Source organism: Nicotiana attenuata, unplaced genomic scaffold (assembly GCF_001879085.1).
Source record: "Nicotiana attenuata strain UT unplaced genomic scaffold, NIATTr2, whole genome shotgun sequence".
Taxonomy (NCBI): domain Eukaryota; kingdom Viridiplantae; phylum Streptophyta; class Magnoliopsida; order Solanales; family Solanaceae; genus Nicotiana; species Nicotiana attenuata.
Genome location: NW_017670863.1, coordinates 340533 through 363603, shown reverse-complemented (window position 1 = coordinate 363603; position 23071 = coordinate 340533). Strand labels below are relative to the sequence as shown.

The following is a 23071-nucleotide window of genomic DNA, read 5'->3' as shown; positions in this document are numbered from 1 at the left end:
TTGAGGACCTTTGACATACTTTTGACATAATTTAGACCTAAGGAGGCTAAGGAGACCGGGCGATTCGACCTAAGGAGACAAGAACACACTGGGAGCGAGGCGGAGAATTCTTCCACGAGTTTCACTTTCTTTTTCCTATTTCTATTATTGGTTATGAATTCTAGTATTGTAGTTATGCATTACTATTATGAATAGCTAATTTGTTATCTAGGGTTTTGATGGAACCTTTTGGAGGATGAATTATTGTTAAATTTTTATATAATTAAGCCGTTGGATTTCTCTACTTGTTCAACTACGTGTTTGTTGTTGTTGATTGAATGTGCATCAATTGACTGTGCCTATTTAGTGTGTACTACTCGAGAGAGAGTATATATTTAGGTAGTTGTTGAACAACATCACTCCTAACGTATGTGAGAGATCAATACGGAGGGTTTAAAGGTGGGATTAGAGATAACGAAACCTTGGTGCAATCATAGTGAGCGGTGAATTAGTGCTAGCTAGTGTAGTTCGAGAGAATACATCTAGTAAATTGTGGTAGTTGCTCGAGAGAGAGCTACGACACTCAGAGTACTCACGATCGGTAGAGAATACTTAGGCGAAATTATAAAAGACGTAGCGGGAAGGATTCTGACAATTGGGGAAATCATAACTCTAGACCTCCTAATCTTTTCTCCAACCCTTAGTATCCCTAGTTTTTAATTTACTTCTTTAATTTGTTAGTTAATTAGTTAGACATAAAAATCTTAATATTATAACTTAGGAATTGTCGAGCTTGTCTTCCGAGTGATATTGAACAGTTATAGTGAAACCTTAGTTCTCTGTTCGACTCCGGACTTTTAGACCAGATTATATTTGCAGCGACCGCTTATCTTTTTTAAGACTATAGTTGGACGTGATCAATGAGGAAGAGCTTATACGCATACGGGGAGAGTTGAGTTGGGCACACCTCATAAAAACGGCAGAAATCAACCACCAAAGAAAGAAGGGGAAACGTGTACCCGATTACAAAGGGGTACGCGTAAAACGCACAGTAACCCGAGCGATGTAAATACACTATATCCTTATCCGCCGGCACCATTTCAATATGATCGGGGATCCCCCATTTGGCTTTAAACGCCATGATCGCTGCAGCATCCATCGTGGAAGGAACATGCTTAGGTTCATCCCCGGAAGGGCTGTTAAAATCGGTCCTCGCCTTCCCCGGGCGGGGAACCACCTCATCCACTGTCGGAAATCCCTCATCTTCCACCACCTCCGCTCCCTCTTCAAGAAGGGGTGCATCATTCTCCGGTACGGAGCAACTAAAGCGTTATCGGAGTAGGAAGAAGTACCGGCCATTTGTTTTCTTTGATCGAAAGAAGCGAATATGATGAATGAGAAAGACAATGGTCACTGCAAATTCTAGCGGAAGCAGAGATATGAGAGACTAAGGAAAGAGGAGAAGACTTGTGAAATTCTCTCTTAAGCAATTGAAAAACGTAACATTCAAATGAGGAGCTCCCCCCTTATTTATAGGGATACAAATGCCCTAAGCGGGAAAACTAAGAGCCGCCGGTTAGAAAATGGAAAGGGCACGGGAAATGACATAATATCTGGAAAACATGCGCCATAATGACGCATGGGGAATATTGATGACACCCTGAACTGACATGAAGGTCTAATCTTGCACGTACGTAACAGTCCGATGCAATTCTCGAAGCATCACGTCGCTACCTCACCATGAGGTTCTCGTCCCTCGCATTGAGCATTCAGATTTTTCCATTTTGGAATCAATAGGGTCCGCCCGTCGAGCTCGCCAATAGGCGACCCCAACGAGCGGAGGGACTAACTGTATGGGTCAAAATTTGACCACACGTGGATTAGCGCTAACAGGAATGGTAAGAGGCTAACTAAGTTGTGGTCGTACCCACTAGATGTAATAACAACGAATACCTCGGCCATCACCGAGATCGAGCCATCAAAAAGCCTGTATGGCGAAGAAAATGTCATGGTAGCTGAGGGAGACGACGTGAAGTACGGTCAAGGGATGAAGGCACTCTGGTTAAGGACCGATGGACAAAAGGGAATACTGACAATATATATAGGAGGTGAGAAGACAAGAGAAGTGTGACTTTTTCTCTCTCAGAAGGAGAAGAAGAGAAGAAAACCATGAAAGGGTTTAGATAGGGAAAAATAAATCTCTGTAATCATGTTTGTTGAATCAATAAAGTTAGATCTCGTCCTCATCTATGGCATTCCATCTTTTCTGTCTTAATCGCTACATCATGGGATAATATGTCAAGAATGTAAGCCTATCATTTACATTTGATATCTTATGAAGTTTATAAGCTTGATTATATCTTATTCTCTTGTTCAATGCGCTTAGATCTAGAGTTAATTATCCTTGGCTAAGATTTATCCTTTATTTCATCATTAATTAGTTTAACAAAAGGTTTAATACTTTTTGGTCAAATAGTGGCGTCGTTACCTTGCGTTTTTTAATCTCATTTTGCGCTTCTTTATTATTAAATAATAACATTTTATCCTTTATCCTACTTTTTTATATGATAATTCTACTTTGTATCCTATTTTTTCTTAGTAAAAGTTTATTCTTCATATATTTGGTGCATGAAATCATGAAACGACGACAAACGATACAATCAATCCGAACATGGTATTCATCAAACAATACAATAGAATACGATAAATTATGAAACGACATGTAACAACCACAGGTGGATTCAAGATTCAAACTTTATGGGTTCAGATTTGCAATTCTACCACATTCATCTTTAATGGGTTCATAATTTATTATTTGTACATATTTAATGATTTTTTTTGGTAAAATTACAAGGTATGAGCGAAAGTTATGGGTTCAGTTGAACTTGAGCCCATAGCTTCATTGGATATGCCTCTGGTAACGTTCAAATAAGACGTAAAAATAAAGAAATTGTTTCCGATATATCCTCCTCCTTTGTCTACAGAATCATTGAGTTGATGTGTATAGGGTCACAAAAGGGAAGCTACTTTCCTTCTACTTCAATTTGAATAATACAAAATACAGAACACACAATATGACTTTTTTCTATACTGCATGTGACTATCACATGCAAAATGGGAGAGTAGTTGCAAGCATCTAACCACTAAATCTAATCATAGAATTTCCAAAACATGGGTGGTCCCTACCAACGGGCAAATTAACTCCACTTAAAATTATTTTAAAAAGCACCGGATCACAAAATAAATAAATAAAAAGGAAAGTCATAGGAGATATTCAATTTTAGATTTCTCAAAAAAAAAAAAAGAATAAGTCAAGAGAGTCAATGTTACGCTTAAACAAATATCTTACTTGTCAAATTTAATAGGCGTTTGGATATAATTTTATTTTTTGAAAAAAAATAGTATTTGAAATTAAGTTAAAAAATAGTATTTGAAATTTAAAATTAAGTTTGGATATGTATTTTACTTCAAAAATGTTACAGTTTTGTGAGTGGGGAAAATAATTCTGGAAATTTTGAAACAGTAATTTTGAAAAACTCATTTTCTGAAGTCTTTCAAAAACTTGTAAAATTTCATGGACAAACACATTTTTGAAAGAAACAAAAATTATGCATAAACTGGGCTTTAATGTGATAGAGTTTAGAAACAATAGTCAAAATACATAATTTTCATATAAACACATACATTTAAAAAAAAAAACTTGCATATTAAAAAAATTATCTACAATTATTATAAATTGCTCAATTTCATATGTGGCAATTCTGCCAAGATCTCTTCGTTAGTTGGAGGGTAAATTCACCCGAATCGGATTTTTTGAGGAACGTATCGAGAGAAAATTGAATTTGGTTAGACATTAAAATGTTAAAAAATCAAGAATATTCAACAAATGTTCAAAGGAAGAGAATTTTTCATATTCTGCAAAAAATAAGAATATCACATCAAATAAAACACATAATATGTGTAAGGACTGCGTATATACTATTTTTCGTGGTTCTCAATTATGTTAAATTACTGGATTTGTTGATGTTGTTCGTAAAATCTCAAGAATAATCTAGCTTCGATTTTACTCATTCGTCATTTCGTAAAAGTTAAAACCACCTTGTTTATACTTTTGATTCCGACTTTTGAATTTTTCCTTAAAACAAAAAAATAAAATAAAAATAAAAGTCTCATTACTACATCATCGCCGCCACATGCGGTGTCGGAATAGTCAAAGATTTTTCCTACTATGTAATTTATCAAAGTTAATAACTTAATACATACGTGGCTCTTTTTAATTGGTTACATTAACGTAATCATTCAACAAGTTGCTTAAGCGGCCTGCTCTTTCTAATAATGTAAGATACATGTGTTATGACAATAATGCCCATAATCTTTTAATTATTTACAGTTGTATCCTACCTCCGAAAATGGAAAACACCATGTGAAGATTCTATAATAAATAAATAGAGACAACAACAAAAATAACAACAAATTCAGTATAATCCCACAAAGTAGGGTGTGTGAAGGTAGAAAGACTATTTTCAATAGACATTCAGCTCAAGGAAAAAATAAAAAAGAAGCAGAAACAACAAGTCGTAACAACAACAATATAAGATGATAGAATAACCGAAGTTAAAGAAACAACATAAATAAACAAATAAATAAATAAATAAATAAATAGAGGCAGTTAATCACTATATGTTGTAGTCGGATGAATGAGACCTTTACAAAGGCGAAGCCGAGATTTGAACTCTATGGTTTTAGGATTCTAGTTTTTTTTTTTTTTTTTTTTTAGTTACTGAATTCTAAATTAATAAGTAGTGCATATTCAATGAATTTCTTTAGAGAAATATAATGTTTGGACCAAAGCCACTGAGTTCGGCCGAACCCATAGTCGAATGGCTGGCTCCGCCCCTGGATCTTTACTCCATTAATCAGAAATTTTAGATTTGAGTTCTATGTATGAAAAAAGGAATTTTTACATTCCTATACTACATAGGAAACCTTTTTACCCTACATGTTTAAGGTTTGAGTAAATTACACTTAGTATACCAAATTACCAATCCTATACCATGCTTAATTAAGGGTCTAATTAATGGGCTGTTTTTACTCCTTAAATAAAGGTATCCATATCTAATTAATGGGCAGTTTTTACTCCTTAATTAAAGGTATCCATATATCTCACGTTTCTCTCTCCTTACCCCTCACCCCCTCACCCACGTTTTTACCCATACCCCACATTCTTTCTTGTTCTTCATCCACGATTGCAAGATCAATCAACGAAAGATGTCCTTGAGATGCATTAGCCAGCGAAATCTCATTATATTTGAATGTCGTGCCAATTTCCTCTGCAACAATTGTTTTTGGGTACCAAACAAAATTCCCTCTTCTGGAAAAGTCAAAAATGAGAAATTTATTGGTAAAGAGACTAATATGAAAAGCTGCCGACAACTTCTCCAAACGACTTAGAAATACTGACTGTTGAAGCCCTCACCTAGATTTACTGTTTGTCGTGTATTTTGTAGTGTAATTGCAGTGTAATTGTAGTGTAATTGTAGATTTAGTGTAATGGATATGATCTGTTGAAGCCCTCACCTAGATTTACTGTTTGTAGTGTAATTGTAGTTAGTTTGTAGTTTATGTAGAACATTCCACGATTAATTGTAGTCTAAAATGTAGATATAATGTAGACATGATTGTGGATGATGTGTTTCCTGTTTGCCCTGTAACTGTAGGTAAATTGTAGTTATTCTTATATTAGGTACTTAAACTGTAGGTAATTTGTACATTCACTGTAGTTATTCTTATATTAGGTACTTAAACTGTAGGTAATTTTTAGATGTTTACCTCCATGTTCTATGTAACATTTGTATATAACTGTCAGTTGAATATAAATTACACAACAAAAAATAAGAAATAAATACTCCAATCGTAGAAATGTGTTATCCACAATTAATCTGCAAATTGTCTACAAAATTTTACAAAAATTACAAATTAACTACATTTAACCTACATTATAACTACAATCTGAAAACAATTTACACATGGAAGTTCTTCAAGTTGGAATTGGCCACAACTACATTTCTTGTTTTCTAGACACACAATGTACCGCTTCACACCATCCAACACAGTATGTATATGATCTGTTGAAGCCCTCACCTACATTTTCAGAATAAACACAAAGAAAAAAAATTTACAATATTAAAAATATAGTATCTATAATATATCTACATTTTATCTACAATTTATCTACAAATTAACTACAAACTACAAGTAAACTACAATTTTTCTACAATTTATCTACAATCTGGAGATATTGTATATTAAAATATTTTTTTCCTGCACCAAATAAAGAACTTGTAGTCAAATTGTAGATATATGTAGTAAATTTGTAGATAATATCATAAAACTAAAATTCTAAGCATTTTCGAACTACACAAACCTGTATTCTCATCTACCACAATGGCATCAACTTCAAAATCTCTAAATCTGCCATAGTTATCCCAATTCCCATTCAATTTTAGCATTATTGGGATTTTTGACATGATTTCGTGTAGTTGAGAGAAAAAAGATGAAAAACAGATATAGGTTCGACAATTTGAGTACCGAGGACGATGAAGAACAATTTTGAATTCTACAATTTGTATTGCGTTGTTGAAGCTTCTGAAGCTCTGCGTTGTTTTTGAATTGTAGTGAAAGAGAGAATTACGCAGCAATCAGATCTCTTTCCGTTTCAAATTTCGAATTTAATGTGGAAAGAATCAAACGCAGATTTTGTGCCTTTTTTTTCGCGCGTTTTAAATGGCAAAATCTGCCTAATTATGGATTGGTATATAAATTATAGTTAAAGTGTGGACTGGGCGGGTAATTAACAAATTATGCACATTTTTGGTAATAAGGTTTCATATATGGTATAGGAAGGAAAAAATCCCATGAAAAAAATCTTAATTTTTATATTTAATGGGCCTTATATGGGGTTGTTCATTCGGATCGGACCGATCCATTCAATTTCATATTCGGATTTCGGATTGTGTTTATTAAAATTTCGAATTTCGGATCGGATTCGAATTGATATATTTTAATCCGATCCGATAGAAATCCGAAATTATTAGGCAATGTATAAATACTACACTTTAAATTCGGATAGTCAGTACTTCATTTACATCTTCATCCAAGTTATTACCTTTACAATGGCTAGATTTAGCTATATTGGCACCATAGTACTCTCATAATTGCATAAACATGAATTTTCCTTAATGTATTGCCTCTTTTACAAAGAAAATATACATATTAGTTTGCAACTTTGAGGCATAATAACACGATCTGAAATCCGGTCCGATCCAAACTTTTAAATCCGATCCGATCCGATATAATTCGGATCGGATTCGGATTGCATTTTCTAAAACCGAAATTCAAATCCAAAATGTGCTAAATCCGATCCGATCCGATCCGTACACGACCAAGCCTTATACAACTCGAATTCGAAACAAGCGGAACACCAATACAAATACCAAACATAGTATTAAGAAACAAGAGACAGTGAATAGTCCTTTTCAGGTTCACGAAATGTTGGGTGTACGTTCATTCATAATGTACTTTAATTAGTACTATTTCTGGTCTTGTCGATTTGATACAGACCAATACCTAAATATAATTAATAGCAAAGCTATACCTACTTTTTTGAAATAAATAAATAAATACAGACGAGAAAATTTAATTATAAAAAGAAAAACGATAGTTGTCTTAGCAAGATCTTTTTGGTAAAGAATAAATGTAAATAATGACTTCATATTCAAATTTGAACTAGATTAAATGTTTATGTATCTTGTTTAGTGTTAATTTTAATTTCACATTCACTTCCGTATTAGAACCACAATTAACATTATTTAAGTACTCTTTCCATCTATTTTTACTTGTTCATGTTTGACTAAGCACACCTCTTAAAAGAATTAATAATTTTGACTATAACACCCCTAATTAAAATATTAGAAAATAAATTCAAAATTATTAGGAGTATTTAATAATAATGGTAAAATAGATATAAAATGGTAAATTATCTCTTGATTTTCGAAACTGGACAAGTAAAATTGAACATCTCTAAAGTAGACAAGTAAAATAAATAGAAGGAGTATCTAACTTATAATAGCTACTCCCTCTATCTCGAATTATCTGTCGTATTTTCTAAAAATAGTTGTCTCAAATTAATTGTCATTTTTGAAGTTCAAAACCAAATTAATTATTTTTTTCCTAATTTACCCTTAATATTAATTGTTCTTGAAGACTATAAATACCTCAATTATGAGTAAATATTAATGAAGAGAGATTATGTCTTAAGAGATAAATAAGAGTAAAACAGTCAAAAACCTCTCCTATTTAATATTTTCTTAAGGGACGTGTAAAAGAGAAACACGATGGATAATTTGAGACGAAGGAAGTATCTTGGTAAAAGGATATTTTTGGCAATAGAGAAAATTGATGCATGGTTTAATAGGAATTATTATTTCACCATAACTTAGATTTATTTCAGCATTCAATATACTCAATGATGATAACCTCATAATTAAGAACACAATTACAAATCCGTTACTGAATCAAGCCAATCTAACCCAAATTCTTGAGTCAAACTTATCTCTTGGTCTAAAATCTTAAATTAAGAAAGTAAATCCAATTTATTACTACCAATCTTCTTTTGAATATGGAAAATTAATTTTGCTTCAATCTGTTCGAACAATGCATAATTTTGTAGTGAAAATAATTTCTTGGAAAATCCCTATAAGGCATCCTATAATTGGTCAATGATTGATGTAAATTTGGAAAAATGAGAAAAAAGATATAATAATAGGCTATTTACCTGTTTCAATTTACATGATACTATTTTCTTAGTAGTTAGTTAAAAAAAACAGTACTATATTTTTATATTTAAAAATAATAAATAAATAATAGGCTATTTCCTCCGTTTCAATTTACCTGATACTATTTCCTTAATAACTTATTAAATATTTTATATATTTAATGAATTTTTTAATACAAATATAAGGTTTAAGCAAAAGTTTTGGGGTCCGTCCGAACCCAACCCTGTTCCAGTCTGTTCGAACAGGAGTACATGATTTTGTAGAGAAAATAATATCCAACTTTACCCCCGAAAACTTCTATATATTTTGGATCACAAGTTTCAAGAAATTTACAGCTACACAATGTTGTATAATGTTTAAGACCGACAAGTTTGAAGATTTTTTTCCTTTTTAAATTGGGAAATTACCAGCTATGTCCATTTACAAGTAGTTCATTACAAAAATTGGTCAATTGATAAAATATTACTAATATTAGCCAATTTAGCCAATTAGCTATTTGTAGCAAAAAAATATCAAATTTTTTGCTTTGTTTTGAGTGGGTGTTATTAGAATAGATTGGGCACAACTTAAGGAGCTTGAATCTCAGTTTTGGGATGATTTGGTGAAGTTTTGAGGTGTTTTAAATTGAAAATTCGAAGTAAAAGCTGAACATGAAAAAAATGAGATGTGTATCACACTATGTATCATTTGTGTATCACACATGTATCATATTTGTATCAATTATGTATCACATGTATATCCATGTATATCTGTGTGTGAGATACATGCGTGATACATGTTTGATACATGTGTCGCAGAAGACTTTTTTGAACTCGATTTAATTACGAATTTTGATACAAAACCAGTCCAAATCACCTCCAATCTTCCTCAAATTTTGTATATTGGCTTATCTATATATTTTCAATGAATTTCAACTATATCCATTGAAAAAGTTCCTTTTTTGTTTAGATTTTTGGAATATTGTATAGATTTTTGTATTTCATCACCTTATTTGCTACCCCGTCCATGAAATTTCCTTTCCGTCTTGTATCTAATGTTGCTAATCACGCTTTAAAATATGGAAGGTGATTTTTGCATGTGATTCTTGAGAAAAAGAACCCTATTATTTGGTTTTTCAATTTTTGTTGGCTAGTTTTGGTAAGTCTATGACTAATGGCTAGAGGTTGGTAAGTTGAGATTTATTTGGAACATTTGTGTAAATTTCCCTTTTAAATTTTGTAGTATCCAGTCAAATTACACCATATAAGTTGAAGTAAAAATTACTCTATAACGGTCTCGTTCGTTCTGATATTTTTTTTGCTGCTATAGTGAAGCACGGTTATAAAAAATATATATTATAACATATTATAAAAATCGGTTCCAGAAAAATATGACTTTCATAATGAATGACTGTTATATGAGAATATTGTTATAGAGAAGTCTGACGGTATAATAGAAAATTAGATAAGCAGGGTATCATTTCAATGTGCAAACGTAAAAGGAAAGAAAATAAAATTAAAAAACAAGCAAAAAATCAACATCCTCTTGTTGCCAACTTGCCATCCAAAAAAACCTTAACTTTATGGGTAACAATAATAGAGTTTACAACTATATACCATAAAAGAAAGAGAGAGGAAAGAGATCAAATCTCTCTCTCTTAAGTCTCTTCTCAACCCACTATTTCTCCCTAATATCTCTCTCAACAGATTCAAACCAACTCAAAGCCAAAGAACCAAACTAAGTTTCATTTTTTCTTCTATTCTAAAATTTTTCTAAGTTTTTTCTTTGTTGGAAAATGAATATGGTCGAAGCTTTGGACTCAACAACTTGTTTTATGGTTGATGATGATATTTTGAACTTCTCTTTGGATGAAGAAAAACATCCTTCTATTTCTTCTTCTTCTTCTTTTTCTTCTTTGGATTCTTCAACCAACGTTAGCTTTCTCCCGGATGATCATAGCCGTTCATTTTCTGTAAGTCATTGATTGATATTTCCTTTCGTTTCACTTTGTTTGTCGTAGTTTAATTTGACACAAAGTTTTAAAACATAAAATTTTAGAGAAGCCATATGATAACGGTAAAATTATCTCCGTGTGACCTATAGGTCACGAGTTCGAGTTGTGGAAGCAGCCGCTAATGCTTGCAAAGATAGGCTGTCTACGTCAATTCCTTCGGGTGCGGTTCTTCCCATACCTGCGTGAACGCGAGATATCTTGTGCATCGAGTTGACCCTTTTTTATTTTTTTTAAAGGAACTTATAAAATTTGTGATTTTAAATACGCTATAATATTTGTGTGACTATATAAAACTTTTAAAACTTGTTATTTTAAAAATATTCTAATATTTATGTGTCTATTAAAGCTTTCCGTTTAAAAAATAATGTAACATGTCCTTCTTTTTTACGTGGACTAAAAATGGAACGCGACAATTTTCCGGCGGAGGGAACAAGATACCCTCTGACAAAAGTGGAGGCGTTCAAGAATTTTCCTATTTTGACTATTTTACCCTTGAAACCCTAAGAATATATTCATGGCACGTTCTTTATTAAATTCCATTCACAAAAGAAAATAGTATATTTTTTGCAATTCTTTTTTGCTAGGAAATGATAAGGGTATTTTTGGAAATAAAAATATGGCCGACATATCTTTATGATTGGTACGTTGGTTATCACGAGGCACTGAGCTGTACGAATAATACAACGTATCTGATTTCCACTTGCATTCTTTAAATATAAAAAGACATTTTGGTCCCTATATACAAATTCTTTTGGAATTGACTTTTCTTATTCAACATTAGCCCTACAAAATATTATATTCCCTCCTAAATATTTTTATTTATCTTTAATACATGTCATTATAGTTAAATAAATATCATGGTATATTTAAAATCACACGTTCCATTTAAAGAGCCGTGAAACAGCTTTTTGCTGAAATGCAGGGTAAAGTTGCGTACTATAGACCCTTGTGGTCTGGCCCTTCTCCAGACTCCGCGTATAGCGGGATCTTAGTGTATCGGTATATTTAAAATCACAAGTTCTAAAAGTTTTTCTTTCAAATTTCGAGCCAATCAAACATCATTTAAATTGAAATATCATTGTATTAACAAAATGCATATTGCAGGAATCTGTAGAGGAAGAATTGGAATGGCTATCAAATAAAGATGCATTTCCAGCAGTAGAGTTTGATATATTCTCCGAAAATGTCCCGAATATCATATTTGATCACCACAGCCCAGTTTCAGTACTGGAAAACGGTAGCAGTATCAGCACTAACAATAACAGTTGCAATATAAACGACAAGGAAAACGCGTTTATGATCGGCTGTGGCAGCCTACAAGTTCCAGTTAACTACCCCGTGCGTGCACGGGGCAAGAGAAGGCGAAGAATTAGCTTCGCTGACTTAACAAATGAGCATTGCGTATGGGGAAGAAAATTGAAAATCAAGAACAATAAGCAAGAATGGGAATTGCTCTCATTACCAATGACGACAGCTAAAAGAGCTAGCATTGGTAGGAGGTGTCAGCATTGTGGGGTCGATAAGACCCCACAATGGCGTGCAGGTCCTATGGGACCTAAGACGCTCTGCAACGCCTGTGGGGTCCGGTATAAGTCTGGAAGGTTGTTGCCTGAGTATCGTCCCGCGAATAGTCCTACTTTTTCAGCTAATTTGCATTCAAATTCTCATAGGAAAGTTTTGGAGATGAGGAAGCAGAGGATTGGAATATAGTAGGATTACTATATGAAGTATGTTGATATATAGGGCAGGTTAATTAGTGTTGAGTCTATAGCATATTTTCTTGACCTTTTTCTTCTTTTAGCAACAATTAGTATGGAGTCTAGGTTTGTTGTAATGGCTAGAAGGTTACTGAACCATATTATTTGTTTTAATTTCCATCAAAATTCACTAGGAATTTTCATATTTCAAGAAATATTTTTTGCTTCTTCATTTGCATGGTTTTGGAAATGATGAAATTTTGTGTATTGAGATGAAGAAATCTGGTTTGACTAGTTGATGGAGAGTTACTACCAATAAGATGTTTTGATGGTTGGGGAAGCTAGTTGTCTCCGTGCGACCAATAAATCACGAGTTCGAACGATGGAAACAGTCTTGCGTTAGGGTAGGTTGTCTATATCGTACTCCTTGGATTGCGGCCCTTCCCCGGATCCTGTATGAATGCGGAATGCCTTGTGCACTGAGCTACCATTTTGACGGTTGGGGAAGTTGCAGTTTTCTCTGATAGAAGTTTTTACACTTGTTCTAATTCTTAGAGGTGTTTAATCGAGTGTCTACCTGATGTACTTCTTGTTGAAGTTTTTTCTTTGTTTTCTTGTACTGCAATGTACATTTTGTTGGCTAGACCATAAAATACTAATGGAAGTTATATGGCAAAGTTCTCCTTGTTTTACAGATTGGGATTACCAAGGATTTGGAAATGGATAGTATCCATCCACCTTTAACTAGAGGTTTCAAGTTCGAGTCATAAGAGTGGAGAAACCCAAAGTAGGGTACACTTCCCCCTTAATAGGTTCTACACAGCGCAAATCTGAATTAATCCGGCTAGTAAAATCCAATTATTAGACTATTAAAGCAACATAAAAAAGAGGAAAGGAGTACAATTTAGTAGGGAACAAAAACTCTTCTTTTCAGCAGGTTGATGTTCTCATTCTAAGGGTGCTTTTCATGGCTACAACCTGAACCTAGCTCTTTGTTTGCTCATCATTCTCAATTTCTATGATAGAAAGATAGCTTATATAGTGTGTACAACAACAACATACTCAATATTATCTCACACCGTGGGGTATGGGGAGGGTAGTGACATACTCAATATTATCTCACACCGTGGGGTATGGGGAGGGTAGTGTGTACGCAGACTTTACCCCTACCTTGTGAGGATAGAGAGGCGGTGTGAGGTATGGGGAGGGTAGTGTGTACGCAGACTTTACCCCCACCTTGTGAGGATAGAGAGGCTGTTTCCAATAGACCCTCGGCTCAGGGTAGTGTGTGACATTGCAAATTCATGCTTGTAGATTGACAGAGTGAAGACTGCATCTACAAATGCATTCTTAGTTTCAAATATGTTCATGTATGGACAATACAAACTAACAGATGTTACACATGATTTTGTGCACATTTTAGAGGTCAGAAGTCAGAACCAGGGCAACCTCGGAAAAAGATGCAGAGCCCAGAGGTGTAGTTTACATATAAAATTGGTCTCTCATAATTTCATATGAAAAGAAAATGGGAAGGAAACAACTACATCACTTGACTTTTTTGGTCAGTGCTTACATTTCAACTGGTGAAAACATCAAAACTAATTCACACCACATATCGGTAAGTAATATAACGGCCTGCAGTCTCACTTGGTCTGATAATCTTCACGACTTGGCCACGTTTTAGCCCATAATATCTAGCAATAGGATCGGTGATCTGAATTCGAGGAAGCTGTTTTAACAGAAGAAATTATTAGGCATTCGATTAGATAGAAAGATGCAATAGCAATCAACCGCACTTATCCAAATAGCACAAGTCAAAAGTGGCAGCGCTAACCAAGATGACAGGAACAAAACAATCTGCCAAAAGGTAGAAGCATAAGATAACTAGGCAACGACAGTAATAATCAATGCATGCTGGTAGTTTTTTCATCAAAGCTACTCAATTAACAAACATTAGGTTCATCAAAGCATAACTCAACATGGAAACTGAATTGTTCAAACCATAGATACGTTTGGGCAAGCCTCCCAGCTGGACCCTAGTTCCGTATAAAATTTCCCCTCAGCCAAACCCCAAGTCATAATAGAAGTCAAGCTATAGAAATGTATTAACATAGACAAACAGCTATTCGAAACAAGGTTTCACATGATCTTTCACACAAAACAAGACGCAAAGAAAAAATTGGTTAATTTCTAGACTACTAAGGGAGATCACGACAATTTTGGCTTTAACACTATAAGGAAGCATGCTGCTTTATCTTCTTCCTTTCTCTATCTTCAATTTCATTCACAATAGGTCGAAGGGAATACAAAGCCATCGCATTAATTCTTTCACTCTTAACCACACTAGCACTAAAAGATTCTGCCTTCAAAATTATGAAGGCACCATGTGTCTCCTGGTCTTTAATGTATTATATGAGGTCAAAAGTTTAACAAGTGCAATAATGTTATCAACACGAACCTGTGTTTCTTTCACAGTATATCGTTCCAACAAGGTCTTCTTTTCTTCAGGAGTAAGTGGCTGGTGCTCTGGAACTAGAACATGATTTTTTATGTTTACCAACAGCTCTGCTTCCTGAAACATTAAACACATAGCACGATGATTAAGCACCAATTTTCACTATCTAAATGGATAATTATCAATCACATAAAGCAACTAAAGGTGCAAAATGCAAGCTCCCCGATTACCAAGTCAAACAAAGAACAGAAATGTCCCCCCCCCCCCCTCCCCCCACCCACACACACCACAAAAATGAAAAAGGAGGAATACCAAATAATCCTTCATATGAGTGAAAATGCCAGTAGAATCACTCTCGGTCAAGACCCAAAGAAGATGAATTGATAAATTTCATATATGGATAATCCCCCTATCAAAATGCAAATGGTCGCAAATCACAATAAACTCTGATTTTGGTGGTCCTGCTACTTGAGATGTAGTGTCAGGTGCTCAAATGAACCGTAGTTAGACCAAAATCGAAAAAACCAAATAAAAAATGTAACAAAAAAATGATCACAAAAGTAGAGTAAACTGAGCTCCTCAGCTATTTTATAACAATTTCAATCCTTCGTTCAAAGTAGTAAGGATAAAATATTTGTAGACATAGTAGAGCAGTCACCTGGAAAACCTCCAAATGGAATTTTGTAGATATTTCAGAAATGCAGGTACGGGCAAAGGGAGTCAAATTTTGTTGTACAACGAGGATTGCTTGGAAGACATCTTCTTTTTTCATGCGTTCTGTATAAGTTTTCATTGTCTTAACACCAACCTTTGCCTCCTCTGGGAAGAACACATATATCTGGATTCAATAAACCAAGGAAATGGCTGAGACATGGGTAGCAAATAATTTCGTTGAGCAAATTATTCCAAGTGAAATGCAAGAAACTCAAATGTTGAAGTAGCTAAAAACATCTGAAATTTTTTATGCTAAACACATACCAAAACAGATTCAAAGGACAAATTGACATATCAAATTACCCATCAACTGTTTCCTTAGTTGCTATATTACAAAAGCATTTATACACATTTTTACAAGTAAACTTTTGTTGCTTTCATATTGAACACTTTAAGTTCTTTTGGTGCGGGGATTACAGTGAAAAGTCGGGTATGGAGGGAAAGGAAGATGCAGGAAAAGCCTCCACCGAGATTGTAACTTTACACCTAAGTGATGTAAGGTAGAGTTGCAACTAAAACTACAACTCCAATTCCCAACTTTAGTGTTCCTGGATTCTGAACGACATACATATCCCTTTCCATTATTGAACTAAAAAATAAGGAGACATTCTTTCCCCTCTCTAGTTTCCTTTTTCTTCCTTACTGTCGAGTCATTTGGAATCAGAGAGCAAAAATTTTCTTCAGCCTGTATTATTAAGATGTCAACAGAACAAAATTAAATTCACTGATGTTTCTTCTTTCTGTTGTGAACAAGTCCAATATTGAACTCATTGTTATATATAGAGAAAATATGTCCAAATGGAGTGACATAGATAGGAGTATTCATACCACCGGCCCCACCTAGCTTGGTACTCAGGCATAGTTGTTACATCCTACAGAAGTACACTTCCTATTTTTTCTGATAACTGAGAAATCCCCGAGGATAAAATGGTGTGCAGTTCTAAACTCTGTGGGGGTAATAGGTTCGTCCCTCTACCCTTCTCTAGTATCTATTGTCAGCGACAGGATTCAAATATTTGACGTGCGCCTAGTCCACACATCACGTGTTGCAATCTTACAGCTAGACAAAAGCTCAGGGGGTACAAAAATACACTTTTTTTATCTTTAAGTCTTTTATCTATATTGTACATAGTGACGAGCTTTCTCTTCTTTTCATTCTTCTACGTCACAGATAAAGTTTGCACGATCAGGATTTTTCCATTTGTTTTGGTGAACTCCAACTTTGATTTTTTTTTGAATGTCCTTCCCAATTACATTTACCATATTGGGGTCATTTATCCATAATTAACCTTTAATGTGTTTTCATTTTCTAATTGACAAACTTTTTTTTTCTTCCCTTTTCTTCATGATAATGGAAAACATTGTTTAACATAAAATATGTTTACTTCACTATGTGGTGGAAAGAAATAGCCATCTTTCTATGATATCCCCTTAACTTGTCTTCGGCAAGATAGTTTTTCAATGTCAAGAGCATCTATTACAACAATGACAAGATACTCTGAGACTACATCAAAATGAAATCTTCAGTTATACAATGAAGTGACAGAGTATACTAACATGCTAGTAGAAAAGGAGTAACATAACAACCTGGAAAAGAATCAATACTTTTGCTGGATAAGTAAAACAAAACCCAAAAAGCTGATCTATTAAAGGAAAGATCAAAATCCTTAGACAAGAAAGGACTGCAAATAAACTGACAGTAAGCTTAGTTAAGATGCCAACAACAACTAAGCTTCAGTCCAACTATTATGCAAATACTTTAATTGAAAATTAGGCAATAAAGGATATTGAAAGAGCACAGACCAGCTCAGAACTGTTGTTGCGCTTGGCTTTCTGAATAACAAGGTCTTCTCTTTTCATATTCTCACCATACTTCTGAAGAAACTGATGTTTTGACATATTTATCTCAAACTCTCCAACAAGGTAACCTCTATCCGCCAACATTTCCATCAGTGTCTTACGAACTCTGAAAAGTCTCGAGAGCTCCTCTTCCGATAGAGTCATCTTTGCCCTACTAAATTCACAAATATAAAAAATAAAAAAATAATAAAAAAAAAAGGCTACGTTACCAGGAGTTAATGTACCCTTTAAGATATGGGTTCAAACAAGTAGCTTACCCCCCCCCCCCCAAAACCCTGTATATGTGTTAAGAAATTCAAAACCTAGTTAGTTACTAGCAATTGATGTCGCTCTCCTAGAATCAGAACCCTCCGCCTCTGAAATTTATAGTAAAAGAATATGATAGAACTACTAGCTAGAGATATACTTTGAACACTGAACACCTTAAACACGAATTTTACACAATCAATATACATATACATCCACCCTTTAACAATCAGCAATTTTGAAACAATATTTATTACTAACACCCCACTACCATCACAACTTTGAGCTACTATCGTATGAGAAGCAAATAAAAAACGCATATTTAACTCGCAAAAATCATATATTTAACAAATATTAACCAATCAAAAAAAAAGACTCGCAAAAATCACAACAATGATATAAAGGTTGATGCATTCTTTGAGAAAGTAAAACAAATACATAAATATTGATGCAAAATCAGTAAAATTTGTTGTTTACAATTAAAATTTAGGGGTTAGGGTTTTGGTCGGAGCAAAAAAAGTACATACAATTGATTCCGGAGCAAAGCGAAGTTCGTCGTCCAGAGAGAAATATGGAAAAGGGGGGGAATTAACAGTTGAGGGTTGGGTATTTAAGGCAGAAAGCTCGCTTTAACTTATTTTTTTTTGGGCTAAGGCCCTTACTTTCAAATGGGCCTTTATAGACTCCATTTGTTTTGGGGCCAAATACTTTTTGAAGAATTAACCCAAATAGCCGTATACCTAATTTTTTAAAGTAAAAATAGCCGTCGGATATATAATATATGTATTATATAACTAGTATAATCAATGTATAATGTGTGTATACCGATTAAAAAAGGTAAGCATTGAATCTGGCCGCCTGTTTGTGTAATAATACCATACTTTTTTTTCTCCTGAAATGACAAAAATAGGACATATAAGAGTGATCTTTAACTTTTGACCTTTAAAATAGGTAAAAAATAGCACGGTCTAGCCAGTTTTCGGACTGGTCATTCAAAAATAGCCGGCGTTTAACAAGTCAATGAAAAATAGCCACTATTTTGCTGCAACAGAGACCGATCCAGCATAATATACTGGAGTTCGGTGCACCTGTGTATGAACTTCCAGCATATTATGCTGGAACTCCAACACACGAAAAGTTTCAGCATAATATACTGGAGATTCGAGCACTTGTGTATGAACTTCCAGCATATTATACTGGACCGGTATACTTTGCTGGAATTCCAGTATATTATGCTGGAGTTCTAGTGTACTTATGCTGGAACTCCATCATATTATGCTGGAGTTCCAGCATACTTATCCTAGAACTCCAGTATAATATGCTGAAGTTCAAGTATACTTATGCTGGAACTCCACCATAATATACTGGTGTATTTTCCGGGTTTTGAACAGTATTTTCGCTCAGATTTATCTTTACATGAAAAGTGGCTAGATTTCGATTACTTTTGAAATTGGGCTATTTTTGAACAACCACTTGTAATCTGGCTATTTTTGAATTTCTCCCTTAAAATAGGTTACCTGAGTATTGGTTAATAGGGATGTTCATGGTTCGGTTTGGATCGGTTTTTCCCTAAAAAGAAACCAAACCAAGTAAGTCGGTTTTTCAAATATTAGAACCAAACCAAACCACTTAAGTCGATTTTTTCTCGATTCGGTTTATGTCGGGTTTTGTCGGATTTTCGGTTATTTGTCGGTTTTTTCTTAAATATACGATATACACTACCAAACACATATTTCGGAGACCACATTTTCAACGTAACACTATCAAATCAATTGCCCTTTGAGAAATCTATTATTTACCAAGATATATTGATGATAATTGAATCAAATAGTGATGAATAATTTAAGGACTCAATTAAAAATATATTATTTTTAATACGAAATGGATTCTTACACTTAACAAAAGAAAACTACCAATCAAACTAGAAGGTAAAGGTAAAGAACTATACTAAAAGGGCAAACTATTAACATTTACCATTAAATTTTTGAAACTTTGTAAAAAAAATATACATATATATATAGGTGAATAATAAATTTGAAATAGCTACTCATATTGTCGGTTTGGTTCGATTTTTTTTCGGTTTTTTCTGATTAAAACCAAAACCAAACCAAATTTGATCGGTTTTTAAAATTCAAGACCAAAACCAAACCAAACCAAAAAGTATCGGTTTTTTTGGTCGGTTTGGTTTGGTTTTCGGTTTGGTTCGATTTTTCGGGTTTTTATGAACACCCCTATTGGTTAACCTTCAAGATCAACTCCTTTCAATGTCATTTGTGTCATTGACCCTTTTTTTGTTGTTGAAAAGTTATACATTTTGCCGCTAGACCAAAAATATTTAATTATCTTAAGTTTATTTATATAATATACGATGGGATTAAGGATTCGCCCGATGGATTTAAGTCGTCAAATGTTAGTCAAAGCCGTTAACTTTTGGATCGTGACAAAGTTGATTAATGATATTGCAAGCAGAAAATATTAAACCTAGGTCTGGTAAAATAATCCGTGAGCCGTTACTGTTGGAATGAATGTGCTAATATCTATACTATCTTGGTCTTATAAATTGCACGCCAAGGGAAAGAAGGTGATTATAATCATAAATAAATCAAGAAACGAAAAATGAAAAGAAGATTAAAATCTAATAGGAATCAGACGGTAATTCTTCATTGTAAATCGAATTTATAGAATGTATACTTGTAAAACCAATATCATGTGAATTAAAACGACATAAAATAACAATTTGCAAGAACTAAACAAAGGAGAAGCTAATTAATTAATCAACTATCATATTCAAGAGCCGAGCTAATGTGTCGGTTACGGATTCAAATCCTGACTTCATCTCTGATCATATCCCACGGTCCCATCCCGCAATCAAGTTCCAATGAACCTTATTCCAACTGCGATAAAACCCATCTTCTTTCACCAACCAATAGATATTATGATGGTCTTTGTCTCTTTTTGGTTGAAATGCTTTAATAGAAGTGAATTGCAAACCCCATATGGCTACACAATAATATGTATTTTTCATTTTATCTGCTTCAAATGAAAAAATTTGGCCGGGTTGAAGAGCTTGTGAAACCCTAGGGAATCCGCCTGCTTTGCAATTAATTTGGACTGATTCTGTCTCATTTGCCAAATTGCTAATAAAATGAACAATTGGTGTTTTGTGTGCAAAAGAAGATGAGAATTGAGACAAGGTAAAACACACAACAAAAATGAAAATCAAGAAATGGTTTGTAATGGAAGCCATTCTTTGTATGAAGGTTTGTTATAATTTATTTGTTTTGCCTTCGCCACTCTCCTATATATAGTTGAAATAATGAGTTTTTTTTAGGAAAAATAATATTTAGGAAGATTTAACATTTCTGAGACTTGGTAGTTTGGTAAGACTTCGTTATCATTTTTTCATATTTGATAACTTATTAAATTTTGTATTTTAAATGTAGCATGCGAAATCAATAATTTCTTGAAATACCTGCATGCAAAGATAGAATAAAATTGATGCTTCATTAATGATAATTATTTAACATAAAATCATATTTGATATATTAGGCACATATATAAAGAATGTAGGAAAAGGCAAAACCAACAATCTCAACAATAATTCAAACTTTTTCTGTCACGACCCAATTTCTCCTATGGGTCGTGATGGCGCCCAACGTTATTGCTAGGCAAGCCTACAGTAAACTAACTCTGCTTTTAAAATTTGAAATAGTTGACTTTTAGTTTGTGCATAAATAAGAAGTAAGGATTTAATAAAAATGAGAGATCAAGATTTTTAAAGCAGTGAGATAAATAAGATAACCCAAAAACCATCAAGTGTCTACTAGCTTAAACTTCCAAGACGGTGTCACAAGTGTATGGGCAACTAGTAGAATATATAAAAGAATACTACACTACTGTCTGAAGTGAAATAAACAGAAAAATACAAGCAAAAGAAAGACTCCGGCTGCTGCAGAACGGGCTCAGAAGACAGCTCACCACGAAATCTCGTAGTAGTAGTCAAGGATGCGCGCCGGACTGATATCCAGATGCACCTGCCTTAGATCCTACACGTTTAGTGCAGAAGTGTAGTGTGAGTACATAAACAACATGTACCCAATAAGTATCCAGTCCAACAAAGGGTCGATTTTGACACTTACTATGGGCTAACAATAAAATGTCAAAATTATAACTAATCATGGATTACATAATTATAGCTGAAAACTCAATTACAGGAAATAATAAACAATCCTTTCACTAATAGTAAATCCCAAGTTTATTTCCATCATTTAACAATTTATATCTCAAGCCAATGAAGCAATATCAATTATAATTGGTTTCAAAAATTTATTACGCGCAATTTATGCCGAGGTCGTACGGCGCGATCCAATATAAAATATTTAAACTATATATTGCCGAGGGTCAAACGGCACGAACCATAGATGCATCTATATGCTACCGAGGCGTTCGGCTCGCTCCACGAAAAGGGAAAATACTTTGTAACAGCTGATTCAAGATTTATTAAGAGGCTAATATTTAAAGTAACACAATTCTCAATAACAATCAAGTGACATGTCCAAGAATTCAAGTAAGTGATATTTAACCTTTTACAATTTCCTTTATCAAGTTCCAACATGATTTAAGCAATTAAGTTAACAAGTAGGTGCTTACATCATATGTATAACATGGTATGAGTCCTAGACTACCTGGACATAAGCATAATTAGTAGCTACGTACGGACTCCCGTCATCTCATGCGTACATAGCCCCCACAAATAGAAGCACATATTAATTGATTCACCTATGGGGTTAATACCCTCTTACAAGATTAGAAAAGAGACTTACCTAGTCTCAAAGCTTACATTCTGGCCCCAAATTCACTCTAAAGCCTCAACTCGGTGCCGAACAATCCAAAACTAGTCAAATAGTATAAAAATTAATCAATACATGTTCAAAAGTTCATATTCCAACTATTAAAGTGATTACCCAACCCCAAGTGTTGGATTCCTAAAATTCACCCCCAGGCCCACGTGCCCAGATTCCGAAAATTTCGAAGAAAGTTGTTACCCATAACCTCATGAACTCAAATATATGATTTTCACTAAATTCCATAACAAATTTCGTGGTTAAATCCCATTTTTATCAAAAACCTAGGTTTTTCATCTAACCCATAAATTTTACAAATTTACATGTTAAAATCTACCCATAATCTATGTATTAAACTCACATTAGGTAGAAATTAATAGCTAGGTTGAAATCCCCTTTTTGAAACTCCAAAATCACCCAAGTGTGTGAAAAATGAGAGGAAAAGGCCT

At 33.9% G+C, this 23071-nt stretch overlaps 2 protein-coding genes across 4 annotated transcripts; one reads left to right on the top strand and one right to left on the bottom strand.

Moving 5' to 3' along the window:
• The first annotated feature begins 10399 nt into the window (after positions 1 to 10399).
• LOC109244003 (GATA transcription factor 1-like) lies at positions 10400 to 13195 on the top strand. 2 transcript variants are annotated; one of them, XM_019411031.1, is made up of 3 exons: positions 10673 to 10764; positions 10896 to 10966; positions 11911 to 13195. In XM_019411031.1, exons 2-3 carry the CDS (start codon positions 10928 to 10930, stop codon positions 12514 to 12516), a joined length of 645 nt encoding a protein of 214 aa, XP_019266576.1. In that variant the 5' UTR covers positions 10673 to 10764; positions 10896 to 10927; the 3' UTR covers positions 12517 to 13195. The 2 variants fall into 2 exon arrangements, with proteins under 2 accessions (XP_019266575.1, XP_019266576.1); XM_019411030.1 differs by lacking the exon at positions 10896 to 10966 and having other exon boundaries at positions 10400 to 10764.
• A 627-nt stretch (positions 13196 to 13822) lies between these two features.
• On the bottom strand, positions 13823 to 18392 carry LOC109244002 (DNA-directed RNA polymerases II and IV subunit 5A-like). Of its 2 annotated transcripts, none has more exons than XM_019411028.1 (5): positions 18306 to 18392; positions 17476 to 17686; positions 15617 to 15796; positions 14962 to 15075; positions 13823 to 14232 (listed from the first exon to the last, which is right to left on the bottom strand). In XM_019411028.1, the coding sequence occupies exons 2-5, from the start codon at positions 17674 to 17676 to the stop codon at positions 14107 to 14109; spliced, it is 621 nt and encodes a 206-aa protein (XP_019266573.1). In that variant the 5' UTR covers positions 17677 to 17686; positions 18306 to 18392; the 3' UTR covers positions 13823 to 14106. The 2 variants fall into 2 exon arrangements, with proteins under 2 accessions (XP_019266573.1, XP_019266574.1); XM_019411029.1 differs by having other exon boundaries at positions 17476 to 17683; positions 18306 to 18390.
• Between the last annotated feature and the right edge of the window lie 4679 nt (positions 18393 to 23071).

Coding starts and splice junctions, on each gene's coding strand:
- LOC109244003 (XM_019411030.1), top strand. CDS start 10,588: ATGAATATGGTCGAAGCTTTGGACTCAACAACTTGTTTTATGGTTGAT. Junction 10,765..11,910: donor ATCATAGCCGTTCATTTTCT/GTAAGTCATTGA, acceptor TGCATATTGCAG/GAATCTGTAGAGGAAGAATT.
- LOC109244002 (XM_019411028.1), bottom strand. CDS start 17,676: ATGACTCTATCGGAAGAGGAGCTCTCGAGACTTTTCAGAGTTCGTAAG. Junction 15,797..17,475: donor GCAACAACAGTTCTGAGCTG/GTCTGTGCTCTT, acceptor TATTGAATCCAG/ATATATGTGTTCTTCCCAGA. Junction 15,076..15,616: donor TCCATTTGGAGGTTTTCCAG/GTGACTGCTCTA, acceptor TTAATGTTTCAG/GAAGCAGAGCTGTTGGTAAA.